The 15,856-nt window shown below is 39.0% G+C and overlaps 1 protein-coding gene across 2 annotated transcripts; it reads left to right on the plus strand.

The window, feature by feature from the left end:
- Positions 1 to 218: 218 nt before the first annotated feature.
- Positions 219 to 11,495, plus strand: AGR2 (anterior gradient 2, protein disulphide isomerase family member). 2 transcript variants are annotated; one of them, XM_033087992.1, is made up of 8 exons: positions 219 to 362; positions 3,227 to 3,372; positions 3,618 to 3,681; positions 3,794 to 3,846; positions 5,209 to 5,282; positions 7,465 to 7,528; positions 9,897 to 9,980; positions 11,194 to 11,495. In XM_033087992.1, exons 2-8 carry the CDS (start codon positions 3,234 to 3,236, stop codon positions 11,241 to 11,243), a joined length of 528 nt encoding a protein of 175 aa, XP_032943883.1. In that variant the 5' UTR covers positions 219 to 362; positions 3,227 to 3,233; the 3' UTR covers positions 11,244 to 11,495. The 2 variants fall into 2 exon arrangements, with proteins under 2 accessions (XP_032943883.1, XP_032943884.1); XM_033087993.1 differs by having other exon boundaries at positions 247 to 380.
- Positions 11,496 to 15,856: the final 4,361 nt, after the last annotated feature.

A 15,856-nucleotide genomic window follows, 5' to 3' on the forward strand; every position in this document is an offset into this window, starting at 1 on the left:
AATCACGTAAAGACAAATCAGCCGTCAGGCAAATCAAATGTCTTCCTTTAAAGCTTACCTGGATTTGGCATTCTGCCCATCTTTTCCAAATCCTTTAACAATATACTTTCACAAAGAGTTAAGAATCATGCATACTGAGAAGCATGCCCTTTACAACATTATTTTTTAAAAAAACAAGGAAATCCTTAGCCCAGGGAAGACAATTGCTTGAGAAAAGCAAAGTTCCTTTCTGAGTTTGTAACATGTAAATAGGAGATTAGTGGGTGGGATTGAGGTGTGCTCCGGTGCATAAATAGAAGCTGGGCTGACCTAGCACACTAGGAACCTTGGAAACAACGAAGCCATCTGACTCACACAGACAGGTGAGTGGGGAAAGCCAGGTAAGGCCCCTGACAATCGTGGTGGAAGGGCACTCACTAGCGTCGCTTTAGCCTCTGATTACTGTGTAAAGTTGCAGGCAATCAACAGTCAGATAAGTGAAGTAAAGGTAGTTTCAAGGGCAATGAGATGGGATTTGGAGAGAAAATAAATGGAATTCTCAACAAAGGTTTACTAGGACCTTTCTTTGCCCAGAGCTGGCAGAGTGCTATCTATGTTCCTGAACTGGTTCAAAGTAAAGCTTTCTCTCTTAGAAAACAAGAATAGATGAACTCCAAGTGTTTTCAAGCCTGGGACAGGGCCCAGGGTCTCCTGTCACCGTGCACTAGTCACCACCGAAGGCTCTGCTTCTCTCCCACTGCCTAAAGCAAAGAACTGGGAAACCTCGGCTCAGAGTGCCCACTTGGAATTGCAGTTCAGAATATGATGGCAAATCGGAAAAACAGTTCCCTTTCTCTGTCTGGCGTAAAGATATTCTTGTTGCATCTTCAATCTTTCTTTCAATTCATGGGACAGACTCTAAAGGGAGAGATATGGGTGCTTTACCGATATATTTATGACCAGGGAAAACGCTCCTGCAATTTCACTCCTTGCCCAAGGTAAGAATACAGAGATGGAGTGACCAGTAAAAAATGCTGGCGAGAGGGAGAGAGGGAGAGAGAAGCAGAGAGAGGGAGAGAGAGGGAGAGACAGGGAGAGAGAGGGAGAGAGGGAGAGAGGGAGAGAGGGAGAGAGAGGGAGAGAGGGAGAGAGAGAGGGAGAGAGGGAGAGAGAGAGGGAGAGAGGGAGAGAGAGAGGGAAGCACCAAACTGTCAATATCTTCCACAGCTGGCGTTCCACTTTGAGGTGGTTTAAGCAGGAAGTTTGCAGAGCAGAGTCTATTCACATTATGAAAACTCAATAGAATGAATCTCAGAAAGCCCACAGCACAGCAGGATGTTTGTACAGGAGTTATATTAGGCTTTGTTGAATCATCATGCCATAAAACATGTGTAATATACCAATAGTTCCAACCTGTAAGCTGTGGAGCTATTGCAAGGGCTCTTAATCGCCTCTTTCACAGCAAGAATTGTCAATGGACTAAATAGGTAAAATGCTTCAATTATGTTTTACGACTATTTTTTTTTAAATATACATAGATGCTGTTGCTGCAATTAAAATACAAAATCAAATGTTTGTTCATAAATTCAAAGTAGCTATTTGCCATGATGTTTCTGAATCAACTAATATTCAAACAGTACAATTACTCTCACATAAACGTTCTTGTTTTTTTAACATTAAAAATAAACCTTTGTACTAAGAGGGCTGGGAATTGTTGACTTGTAGTACACTTGAGTTGTTTCTGCAAAACACTTAGATACAAAAATTGTTATTGGCATTTCCACATGTTTATCGGTGTAGAAAATGAAGAAAGTGTATCCTTGCTTTTCGTTTTTGTCTTTTTAAGACATTCTGTGGCTACGTACTATGGCTTGGATAGTCATTGGATAGTTTAATACAAGGCATCATCTGGATTTGGTGATTTAGCCAACCTTTTTTTTAAAATCAGCCTTTTTTAAAATCAGCTAAAATCAGCTAAAATCAGCAAAGGGTCCCACTAAAGCTATCAGAACATGGGAAACTTTTCCCCTTGAAACTACCAAGCATTGATAGTCTATCCTGCTTCCTTTGCAGAGTTTAATACAAAACCCATGCTAATACTAGACATTTATTTTTAAGCAATTTCAGTCTTTGGCTTTACTAAAATCCCAAGTCTCCAGCTTGGCATGTTATGGCCCCAGTTAAACAGTGATTTACCAGTGCAGCTCTCTTTGCTAGCTTGCTCTCTCCCTCAGTCATTCATGGATCTTATCTTGCGATTCACATTCCTGTTCCTTAAGAATTAACTGTGGAATACTGGAAAAGAAAAAAAGTTAACAGTTAACTTTTTAAAAAGTAAAACAGTTTTAACTTTTTAAAAAGTAAAACTTTTTAACTTTTTAAAAAGTAAAAAGTTAACAGACACTTTCTCTGCATTACGGGTCCCACAGAATACTTCTGTGCACAGAAGTGCATGCCCACAACTGCCCACCTATAGAGGCCCACAGAGGGTCAAAGAATTGTTGCAGAAGGAGCTTGAATGACATATTTTAGTCAATTCAGAACTAACACATTGAGTTTGAGTCAATGTTACACTGGGGAAAGAGTTATGTGGGTGCAAGTTTTCAGTTAAGTGACAAACATGGCAGGTTTTAAATTAAATAAGGAACCATTTTACTCAGATCTTTTTCTTCACTGGCAATGTCCCCATTTAACAGAAGGCTAAAGAAATATGTACGTTTAGGGTAATTGTTTCAAGATGGGAAAATGGGAACCAGCACTGCAAAAGGGCAAGATCCAGGAGCCGTGGTTCTGCACCCATCCCACAAATCTTCCTCTCTAAATTTCAGTTTCATTTATAAAATGAAGCACTGCAGAGGTGGGAAAAGAGGAGGTAACCCATAAGGTGCCTTCCAGTACTAAACATTTTAAAATATAAAATTTAAATGTAAATTCCCTTAGCTATAAGAGTGTATACAGCTACTTATTTTCTTAAAATAGATCTGTATCTATTTCTATATTATAGATTTCTATGGAGAGCTACATCAGTATATTTATGTCTGCATAGATATATATTGATAGATAGATCGACACTATGTATTCTTCAGAAAATTCTGTGGAATTTTTCATGTTTTCAAATGAGATTGCCTGTTTTCAACATCAGCTAAGCCTCAATTCCCGTTGTATCCCATGGTTGTGATCCAATCTGAAGATTTTGAAGACTGCTAATTCCCTTCTTTTTTGACTTTTTGATTGTTTTCCACATCAGATTTGCCATGGAGAAGATTTCACTATCAACATTCTTACTCCTTGTGGCTCTCTCCTACACTCTGGCTAAAGATACCACAGTCAGACCGGGTGCTAAGAAGAACACAAAGGACTCCCCACCCAAACTGCCCCAGACCCTCTCCAGAGGTAGGAGACAGCTTCTCATCGGTTTCCAATGCTACTAAATTGGGAAACTGAGACTTGTGTGCTGAATATATTTTTGTATGTGTTCCTTCTAGATTTATCAAAATGTATAATTATTTCTAGTTTCTGTAGAGGTTTTTCTTCTTTAATATCAAATATATATTTATCCCAGTCTTTTTCATTGCGTTTCAACAGCTTTGAATCTGAAATTCTGATAGCTTTACATACACTGGTTCATTTTGTTCCAGGTTGGGGTGATCAACTCATCTGGACTCAGACATATGAAGAAGCTTTATACAAATCCAAGACAAGGTAAAGACAAGGGTAACACAGAGCTCAAAGCTCTCAAGAGCACCATCTAGTGATATTTAGCTATACATGAAATCCTACTCATTAAAAATTATCCAATCTCTTTCTCTTAAAGCAACAAACCCCTGATGATTATTCATCACTTGGATGAATGTCCACACAGCCAAGGTAATTTATTCTTCTAAATATAATTTCCTTTATATGCTTCTAGCTTTAGGGACAAGGTTCAGGTGATTCATCTTTATATCCTTAGTACCTAACACAGTTGAATAAAACATAGTATTTCATGTAGTAAAAAGGTATTTTAAAGTAACTTCTAATATTTCCATGTTTTGTGTTAACCATTGGTGCATATTTTGAAAAAAACAAACCCTAGGATTCATCTTTGGTGTCTTGCTTTCTCTTATATCCCACCCAATGCATCAGCAAATACTGTTGGCTTTACCTACAAATATATGCTAAAGCTAGCACCAGCTTCGTGGGCTTGCAACCTGTGCAGTCACACAGAAACCAGTTCTTAGAAAGTTCCCAGGCTTTGTTTCAAGTTCTGTTGTCGCTGTCTTCAAATTCTTTATGATTTTTGAACAAGAGGCTCCATATGTTTTATTTTGCACTGGGGTCCCTATATTACGTTGGTCCTGCTCAAATCCAAGCACTTCCTATTGTCTCATTGCTACTTGCCCTGGTCCAAACCAAGATCACATCTTGTCTAGAATACCTGAACAGCCACCTAACTGGTCACCACATAGTCAGTTCTCCATACAGACGGCCATAATCAAACTGTTAAACATAAAGAGATCCTTTCATTCATGTGCTCTAGTGGCTTCTCATCACAGGTAAAATTGCATCCAAATTCCTGGCCTCTGGCTCCTTCCTTTCTTACCACTTTCCCCTTGTCTTATCTGTACTCCATCTAGCCTGTCCTTTGTGCTTTTCCTCAAACATCTGAGCTCATTTCTGCCTCAGGACTATTGCTCTTACAGTCCCCTCTGCCTCCTGTGACATACCCCCAAAATCTCAGAATGGATCACTCTGTCACTTCAATGCCATCTCCTCAGAGAGGTCTACCCTGACTACTCTATATCTCTTAAATCTCTTGCTTTGCTTTATTTTTTTATTCCAAGAACATATCTCCACCTGAAATTATTAGATACATATTTGTTACTTGTTTATGATGTCTCCCACACAAGAATTTGAGCTCTATGAAGAAAGCACATTACATTTTTTCTCACTGCTCTACCCCCAGGGCATAAAATGGTGCCTACCACAGAGTAGCCACTCAATATATATGGGCTGAAAAAAATGAATGAATGGATGGATGGATGGATGAGAGAATGGCAAGAAGCAAAGGCAGTCAATGGCCTAGACATTACTTCACTAATCATTAGCTGAAAGGGCAAAATTGAATATTGTGTTAAAAATACATTTTTAAATAAAAACATATTTTAAGTTCAACTGAAAATATAACAGAGAACAATGGTTTTAACTGGTGAGGAGATGGATGCTTAACGACTTTTCTTTATATTATAGCTCTAAAGAAAGTGTTTGCTGAAAATAAAGAAATCCAGAAATTGGCAGAGCAGTTCGTCCTTCTCAATCTAGTTGTAAGTTTACTTTCCATCATCACTGACATTTCTCCACGGATCATGATTTGAAAGGGATGATTCATTTTTCCTATATGTCCTAATCATACTGCATGAACTGGGATCTGTCCCAAATATCTTACCTCAAAGCCTGGAGAGAAAAAAATGATACTTTATTTTATTAATAACCTGTCTTTCATGCTAATGTTTTTATTTAGTAATTAATTAATTTAGGTTGTCTGAAAAATAACTCTCCTGTGGCTGGGATTCTCTCTGTTGCTGTCATAATTGGAAGGTTTCTGTATTTTTGCAAATTACTTCCTGTGCCCCTTCTTGCAGTCCTGGCTATTCCACATCCATTCTTAGTGCTTGTCTCCTCTCTCTCTGGAAGAGACAGCTCTCTGGCAGTTCAAATATAATCATGCCATCGTACTTTTAGCCTCATGCATTCCCACTCACTTCACCATCACCACCTCTCCTGATGCTTGTGTGGGAGACATCATAAACAAGTAAACAAATATGTATCTAATAATTTCAGGTAGAGATATGTTCTTGGAATAAAAAAATAAACCAAAGCAAGAGATTTTAGAGCCATCTCCTGATGCCTCTCCTAAGGCAGATTAAAGCTTTCTGCCTTACTCTACAGTAACCCCTGGGTCAGCCCCCCTGCCCCTTGCCACCCCAACGCCTTCTCTCATACTCGTCACAGGCTGACAGGTTGGCTTCTTCAAAGAGCATCTACACCAATAGTTCTTCCTCCCCTCCCCTCCACAGGCTCATTTTCTCCTACCCCTAGTATTAGTGACTTGGTGAATCTCTACTTGACCTACATCTCTCTGTTTTACGTAGTTTATATCCTCTGTGGACGTCATCTACATCTGCCTTGAATCAATGTCCACACAGTAATAATTCCCATATCTTACACAAACATGCAACAACATCCAACTTGTGCATACAACCATGCTTCAGATCACCCATTCGCTTACACTCAACATGTTCAACACTGAATTTATCAGCTTTATCCAGGCTTTTCAAATAGCTCTTCTTTTTTTATTCCCTATTTCACTGAACGTGTTGTTCTTGATTTTACTCACCTCCTCTCCGCCAGCAGTCAAGAAGCCCTGTGGTTCTTTTAAATACTTTGGTTATTGGTCACTTCTCTGTAAACTGAGGACCATGAGAATTGTTCACTTTGCCTAGCATACTGCAGTGGCAGTTTAACTAAATGGCTCCCTGCCTACCAGATAAATACCATCTAATCCCACATGGCCGTCAAGATAATCACTCTGAAGACCAAAATGAGATCATGATACCTCTTCTAACATTCCTCCACTGGTTCTTATCTTCATGAACAAATGCAAACACTGCGGCAGGGTGTGCAAAGTCACGCATGAGCTGGCCCCTGAAGCAGCTCTCCAGCATCTTCTCTCACCACCTCATGCATCCCCAAGATTTTAGCCCTTTCCAAACACTGGGTCATATCCGAAAAGTGGTTTGCATTTCTCCTTTGCATAATTTCTCCCCTCTGCCTGGAGTGACCTCCTTTTCCATGTAACTGACTTCTATTTATTTTTTAAGATTCCTCTTTACCCACTTCAGAAAGTCCTAATCAAACTTGCATACTAGATTACATGTCCTCCTTTGGGTACCCATGGCATCTGCGTGTCCTCCATCATGACAGTTCATCCACTGAATCCCCAGTATTCATTTTTCTACCTGTGTCTACCAATAGACTGTACACCTATGAGAGATAAGTGCTATACATTGCTAAATAAACAAACTCTTAAATAAAAATTTGGTAAGTGGATGATAGATGAATGCTCAGGATAGTCCTATTTCTGTTATTTCTCCAAAAATTACTTCTGCTTTTTTCACTAATTTATTTCTTCCTACCTCATACAAGATGTCTTCCCCAAAGAAGTTATAGTACAATTATAACTCTTCCTTCTTGAACGTCTTTGCTCTTTATCCCATACATTCAGCTCTTTATTTCCTGTTATGCATCACATCCTGCACTAAGTTATTATTTCATGGACATACCTTGTCTCTCCATCTATATTATAAGCTCACTGTGGAACAGGTGTGCCTTACAGTATCTTAAGGTGCCTACCCCAGTAATGGACACATTTTTGTATTAACAAGTTTGAAAATAACTACAGAGTAAACAAACTAAAAGCTGCTTTTTTTTTTTTTTTAATCTTAGTATGAAACAACTGACAAACACCTTTCTCCTGATGGCCAATATGTCCCCAGGATTATGTTTGTTGGTAAGTAAAAGTAACAATGAGATGAAACACACTCTTATAATTACACAAGTGCTGCTGTAATTCTTCCTGTCTTTCCCCATCCTCATCTGCCACTCTACCATGGCCAATGCCACCACAAAGCTTTAGAGAGGGGTACAACATTCCTTTCACTTTCACAAAACATTTTCATCAGAAACTGTGATCTTCTAGCTATTTCCACAGATGCCATTTTTTTCTCACATGCTAATTTTAACTTTTCTTCTCCTGCCAGAAATACATCTGAAAAGGAAGCACCCCGTTAAGTGTGTAAATGTATTAATCGTTTTCCTAAATACACCAGGTCTATGAATTCATATTTTTAATCTGGCAAACTTTCAATCTGTATGTTGGATTTTTCTTTCTGACATTGCTGATACTTATTTTAGGAAAATTAGGAATACGAATTGGGGGGAAAAAAAATCAAAGGAGCTGTTCCTTCCTGCCACTGGTCCTTTTCATATGTTGTTGCCTCTGCTGGAAAACTTTTTCTGCTTCCCCTCTGCAACTTCTCGTCACCTAATTAACTCCTCAGTCATCACTGTCTTTCACTGACCTGGCCGAAGCCCCACTATGTGCTTTTGTGGCACAATGTTTCTTTCAATGGTTGTACTTTCCTCAGGTATAATTTTACATTTATTAGGTGATTGTTTAATAAATACTTTCCCCCATGGGATTATAAACTCCACGGGGCAGGGAGTGTATCTGTTTCTGCTCACCATCAAATTTTCAGCATTACCCTGTGGTAGGCTCACAATACATATTTCTTAAATGACTGAACTAATTGCGTTTGGCTTTAAGCAAAATCACATTGATCTAAAGACAGTCAATAATCAAATCCATCACATAAAAGAGCTCACCCTAATCCAGCAGTTCACCTATGCAATCCCTCCGAGTTCACACTAAATGTACAAAACGGGAGAGAAAAAGCAAAGGAAGAAAAGGAGGACGGCTGAACTAGAGCTTTATAGATTTGGGCTTGTTAGGATTTAGGAAATTTAGAACGCTTGAAATTGAAAGAGACCAATAGGTCAGCCAGTCTTACCTTGTGCAGGAATTCGGTTCACAGTATTCCCATCTAAGGGTATATTAACCCACGTTTGGTCCCTTCAGTCCTAAGAACCAACTCCAACTCTGCTGCAGCTTCTCTCCAGCTCAGTAGTTCTCCCTGCTGCCTGCACATTAGAATCACCTGGAAGACTTTGAGAGTCAAGCCGTTCAGGCCACACCTCAAACAAATTAAATCAGAATCTCTGGGGTTGGAATGCAGGCATGAGTAGTTCCTAAAGCTCTCCAGGTGATTCCATTGGGCAGCCGGGGTTGTGAACCAATGGTTGGGCATTTAAAAGCCTTTACGTTAATGTACTAATTTATTACTTTTTTACTAATTTACTATCTAGACCAGATATTGGTATCTTCTGCACCCAGCAATAGCAGGTCTTGTCTTTGTTGAACAAAAGAATGTCTGCTCCATGTAATTTATGTTGGTCCTAGTCCAATATTCTGAAATGGCAGAGACTATCCAAATACTGGTGACAGACTTTGCAAACATGCAGGTGCTTCACACGCATCCACTTCACCTAGATTTCAGGATATGCACTTTAGGCTCCTTCAATCACAAGGTAAGGTTTCTAGGCCTCTGTGCATTCCCAGTACTACCTACCTTCCTTTTGGATGCCTACCTTATTTTAAAAACTACCTTTCTGCCCCATTGATAACGTCAAGTTAAATATAAAACGTGAAAAATCAGATTTAAGCAATACATAAAGGATGATTACTAAGTCTCTATTTTCAAAATGCAGCTAGTTAACGATAAGTGAAAAGTAAAAAGGGACCCCACGTGCTTATTTGACCTTTGCTGCTCTTAAGGGCTTACGTTCTTTTATTCATCAAAAAAAAAAAAAAATTAGAAGAAGAAGAAACCATTGGGTTTTGAACACTACCTAGCACTGTGTGTGGGTTTCAAATTATTTGGTTGCTCTTGGTAACACATTTCAGTTACAACATATCATTTCAAAAGTTTAAAATATTCCATAGTAGAGAACGCCAATGTTTTCAATCAAACCAAAACACTTCCCCAATAAGATACATCATCCTGTTTTCAGGTTGCTATAGATAGAGCAGCAGGGTTTGTAACCTCTTCCACAAATAGCCATGCGCAGCTGTTGTCCACGCCCAGCCCCACCTTGGGTCCTGCCGGCCCGAGGCTGGGTTGCAGCGCAGATGGAGTAGAATGGCATCCGACGGACACACGCTGTGTTCCTTTGATAGGACATGGAAAAATACGTGATCTTCATCAAACAAGAGGTTACCTGGAAACAGAGCACTCCATTCCCTTTTGCTTTCTTTGTAGACCCATCCCTGACAGTTAGAGCCGACATCACTGGAAGATATTCAAATCGTCTCTATGCGTATGAACCTTCGGACGCAGCTCTACGTAAGTGTTACCTCCTTTGAACTTCTCCGTTGCGCGGGGCGGGGAAGAGGCCACGTGACTAGAGAATCCTAGAAGCCACGCCAGAGACTCATTCGGTCTCTAACTAGGGTCGTCCTCAGGCAAATCACATTCACTGTGATCTCCTTTTTTCTTTAAATCTCAATCGAAGATGGATTTTTTAGATTAAGTATTTTTTTCTGGAAATGACGGTATTACCTGCTTTTCAGGTTTTCTCCTAGGCACACTGACAAATCCTTCTACCATAGAATTTACTATAGCTGTAGTAATCTGCATGCTTTGTTAAATATTTTTTCCCCAAATAATGAAAGTAAAATAATTTAGTCCAGCTTGTTGAAGTTAAAATCAAGTTCAATTTTAAAGATGAGTAGTAAAGATGGCTGCAAATTGTTGCCAAGACACTTCCCCTGGGGTTGCTATAAAATGGGGGGGCAAAAAACAAAGAAACAAAAAGGGCGTGTGGGGGGGTGGGACTCCAGGAAGATGAGGTACCTTGATGGGCGACTGTACCTACTTGTCTCTGTTAATTAGTCCTTTTGGAAAGAAAACTGGGTTTTGTCCTAAGAACCAATTCTGCTCAATGACTAGTGGCTCCTAGAACTACATTGACCAATATGTTAGCCATTAGCCACATGTAGCTGTTTACTATTAACATTACTTACAGTTTAAAATTCAGTTCCTCGGTCACACTAACCACATTTCAAGTACTCATCACCAAGGCACTGAATTATTTTTTGCCATCTCAGAAATTCCCATCGAGGGGCACTGACCTAGAACCTTCTGTGGGGAAGGATTTTGAGGCTGTGTCTTGGTGGCAGAAAGAGAATCACGGTCCATTAGAAATGCCTCATTTGGGTGCTGGGAAGACCAGGGGAAGCATAGTCCAAGTATTGACCATTCCCAAGATAACAACACAGCCGGTATCTTAATAAGACTTTGGACTCCTTAAACGTAAGTTCCCTTCGTAGGCAATAGCATAGTGCCTTGTAGAAAAGGCATTTAATAGATATTGGAAAAGAATTGAATTATAACAGGAGCCATTAATTTTAGGAAAAAAATCTACAATACTATTGCCAACTATTCACCCCCTGATAAAATAGCACCCCATTAAGCAACAGTCTTCAAGTTTGGGGGTTTACTGTATCTGTTAATATAATTTTTGGTCACGTCTTGACTCATAACTTTCCCCCCTCAGTGCTCGACAACATGAAGAAAGCTCTCAAGTTGCTGAAGACTGAATTGTAGAGCAAAAACAAAATTTGCAAGCTCTTCACTCTGTTAGGCCTTGCGACTTGGAACCAGAGATTTCAGAAGACTCTGGAGAAAGCAGAAGCACTGGTGGCCATGCTGATAGATTATGGTTTAATGTTACAACAGCTATTTTTTTTTTTAATTTGGTTTCAAGTATGCATATATGAAAACAACATTGTATGCTACCACAGTGAGCCAAACTTTTTAAAAAAATAAATCCTTTTGAGGGTGTTCAAACTGTTATCTTTTTCCCCCAAGTTGGTCTTTCATAGAAAACCTATTTGGTTCATTCACTTTTGGATACAAAATGTTCATAGAGGGGACAAAACTAGTTCAAGCAATGAAGACCAAGTTCTCATCGCAGCTCACTATAATTTCTCACTGGGTGACTAAAAGATATTAGCTTTATCAACAGCCGTTTCAAACAGCACACGCTTTAGTGTGAAAGAATAGGTAGAAGAACGGCATCACAAGAAAATCAGGTACCTAAATTGAAGACAACCCCTCCCCACCTTGGCCTAAAACTCCTATCTATGCCCACACCTTAATTTCCTAATTCAAGTTTAGTTAGATTTTGCCCAGCTGAATGCTCTCACAGAAAGGCTCTGGCAGGTAGCTTCCCCCTTCCGAAGAATAATTTTGTGAAAAGGTCATTCAAAGAACATCCACACTCATGAACATACACTAAAGAAATCCTGAGACTTAGTCTTACATTTGGTCTCTCAAGGTGTTAAGAGTCCTGACCTGGAATCAATTCAGTTGAATTGTTCCCATCTTCTTCATTAAAATGTGACTGGGAGAAGAGCAAAGGACAGTGCTATCTTATCTATTAGGTAGAGATGAGAGGTCACTAGTTATCTGGAAAAGTTGAGAAAGAGCATAGCATCAGATAGGGGAGCAGCTTTAGCCACTTTAACTCTTTATTCTCCCTCACAAAAATTAGAACTCTATTAGTTTCTTCACTACATTTTGAGCAATTTCACATTCATGATTATATGGAATTCTTTTTATTACTCAGCCCCCATTAACTGCTTTAGCCCCAGAATGGCTGTGGTGGTCTGTACAATACTTTGCGTATTGATTATTTATTGCTTGTCTTGAATAACTTTTTTATAGATAGATCTTTTTCTGAATAGGTCCTTTGGCATCATTAACTTTTCCAGGGCAGATAATATATTTTAAATACTTTTCTCTTTCACAGTAGTTTGACGGAGCTATTCACGAATAGGTTCTGAGCATATATTGTTGATTTAACAACATAAAAATCCTCAGCAAAAGTATCACCAGAGGAATTGGGCTTCCTTCTCATAAGTCAGTAGCTACATGTGCTTAAAAAGGTAAAATATTCCATTTAGAAAGTTCTCTGAGGGTTAATGGGAGGAGAAAATATTTTTCACATGTATAAACAAATATTTTGAATGACAACTTCTAAGATCTTCATCTATCATACATCAAAATAATGTTTCATTTTTATTGGGTTAATGTGAAATAAGATTAAGTTCTTGAAATTTACTGAGTGACAAAACAGTGTTTCACAATACATGTAATTTTGGAAATATCGAGAAATCTCTGTGAAGTCAAATGTCAAGGTTCAAGGAAAATGAGTCTCAGAAAATTGTTAAACACAGAGCAAAAGTCATTAAAAAAAAAAAAAAAGTTTGACAATGACCCAGTCTCCTCAACTTGAGAATTTGTCCTAAAAAAACCATTCCAGAGAAAGAGTTCTGTGAAGATGCCAGTGGCAATGCTATTTAAAAATACCTCCCCCCAAAACTGGCCACCTCCAGATATGATTACATAATTTATCTACTGAAAGCAGGGGAAAGATATTTGTACTCTCATGTTCATAGCAGCATTATTCACAATAGCCAGGAGTTGGAAGCCACCCAAATATCCACTGATGAATGGATAAACAAAAGGTGGTATATACAGACAATGGAATACTATTCAGCCTTTAAAAGGAAGGAAATTCTGATACATGCGACAACATAGATGAACCTTGAAGACATTATGGTAAGTGAAATAAACCTGCCTCAAAGGGACAAATACTGTGTGATTCCACTTATATGGGGTATCTAGGGTAGTCAAATTCATAGAGACAGAAAGTAGACTGGGGGTTGCCAAGATCTGACAAGAGGGACGGGAAAGGGGCGTTACTGTTTTAACAGGTACAAATTTTCAGTTTGGGAAGATGAAAAAGTTCTGGAAATGGATGGTGGTGATGGTTGTGGAACAATGTGAATATACTTAATGACACCGAATTATACAGATACAAATGGTTACAGTGACAAGTTTTATGTATGTTTTACCACATTAACATTTTTTTATATCAGTTTTATCTGAGGCCCCATAGCTTAGGGGGAAAACAGAGGAACCAACTTTTTAAAACGTTGGTAATATAAATCATCTGTAAGAGTCATTTACATGGATGACCAACGTGTTTGATTAAACCATATTTACCTGTTTTAGAGCCAGTCTTCTTCAAACGACCGATGATGACCATCTATCTCTGCTTTGGTTTTTCGTTTGTTTTGTGCAATCGGTAATCCTAAGTAACTACTGAGCCCTTATATTTAGTAATCACTGGCAAGAATGGGAGCTGGGGGGAGAACAGAAAAAAACCCTAAGGCAGAAACAGAACTTTCTTCACTGCCTTACCAAAAAGGCAGAATTCAAAGTCCAAATGAAGTCACCCTAACTTATTAAATAGCCACTTGTCAAGCTATGACCTCATCTACTTGTAAAAAGCAAGATATGAAAGTAAGCAAAAGTGGTTTCACCTCCAAGTGATATCAAAGTCCACTCTTTGACAGACGTGTATATTTTAACACACAGGCAACTCCCTCAAGCCCTTACTTGAAAATGAATTCCAAAAGCTGATTTTCCTGAGGAGAGTAGATGAGAAGTAGCCTCGTACATGGCAGGAGGGTCTGATTTTCCCCTTTTCTAGTCTCCAGAGGTATTTCAATGACTGCAATTGTCAGGTTGTGATATGACATTCCAGAAAAACTTCAACACACAGGTCTCTCTCTCTCTCTCTCTCTCTCTCTCTCTCTCTCGCTCTCTCTCTCTCTCTCTCGGAAGCAAGCAGGGCACTGCTGGTTGCTTCCACCAGCAGAATGGTTTAGAAAACATTCACTAACACATACTGTAATTGTAGTTGGCATAGAGGGCCAGGAGTAAAAATTAACCGCCAGCCCCAAATATACCAAGTGCAGAATAACTGTCCACAAATCCCTTCACTTTCCCAGAAACCTGGAAAGCTTTGTCTTTAACTTGATCATCATCTCTAACAAAACAACTGACATGTGAATGATCCTATTTGTCTGATCACAATGCCTGAAAGTGTTTTTCTCCTATGAAATATACTACATAAAAATGTGATTCTAACTTTTCAGTACCAGCTAAAAAGTAGTTTCATATATTTACTCAGAGCATTTTCAAAAAGATGAATAAACTGTAACAGGGTTACACGAATATTTAAGAAAATTATAGGAGGAGGCTTTTGACTTAAGGAAACTAAGGACTAAAAGCCACACCCTGGTTTCTTTCCTCTCTCTGAAAGGTTCCATTCAGCAGCATAGTACTTAGGTTGAACACGCAAAACTGGTTTTCATACCCAACTCGTTGCTGCTTAGAAAACAGAGTATCTGGGAGGAATTTATGCCACGTGCACTCAGATTTTAGAAATTATAGTCTAATATTTTCCCTTGGTATGAGCATTATATTCTCTAAAATTTCACCTTTAACATCAAGGCTGGGCGAATGTTTCAAAGAAATATTCTTCTAACTAGAACATGTAAACAGGGACCAAGAGAAATTTATAAAATTTATAGCCGTTTCTTTTTTCAAATAAATGCTAGGTTTAGAAAAAAAGGAGCTCCAGGGTTTTGAGTTGGCTGGGGATCAGCCTGACCTCCCCATGCTCACCAGAAGCCATTTGGGATTCAGGATAGACCTATTCAGAGGCCTTTCCAGCAAGTGTTATAATACGCTATGGAATGGGAGCTGTATCTCTGTACCCAGACACAGAGATCACAGGAGACCTCCTACAAGACGCTGGAGAATCTATCAACTTTCAATCTGCCTGAGGGAACAGAAAGTTTAACCAAACAAGGCTGTCCTTGATACTTAAAAATAGAGGGTGCCAAAAATATGTCTACACATAAAAGGGAAAACATATTAAAATTGTAATACTCAATATATACAAAAGATGAATACAAGTCACGTTTTACTTCTGCAATTACAGGAGGTACTCAAAGTGGTTACCATCAGAGTCCAGACACTTCTGATTACAGAGAACAACTGTTTGAGAAACGCTGACCAAAGTGTCCACTTGTATACTTTTTTTGGCACCCCTGGTATGTTATTCCTTGAGTGGCTAATCACCAGCTATTACTCACTCTTACAATGCTATAGTTTATAGCCCTAAAGATGCATGCCTCCAAAGCTTTGATTTGTAATTAGGTGGACCCAAATAAAGGCCATTGCAATCAGAGCACAGATCAAGGCTATGTGCTGGTTCTTGCCACCATTGCCCTTTCCACATATAATCCTTTGTACCAAGAAAAGTATTAGAAGATTCCAGAAACTCCGGTGAAGTTCAA

This window comes from Rhinolophus ferrumequinum, chromosome 20 (assembly GCF_004115265.2).
Source record: "Rhinolophus ferrumequinum isolate MPI-CBG mRhiFer1 chromosome 20, mRhiFer1_v1.p, whole genome shotgun sequence".
Lineage (NCBI taxonomy): Eukaryota > Metazoa > Chordata > Mammalia > Chiroptera > Rhinolophidae > Rhinolophus > Rhinolophus ferrumequinum.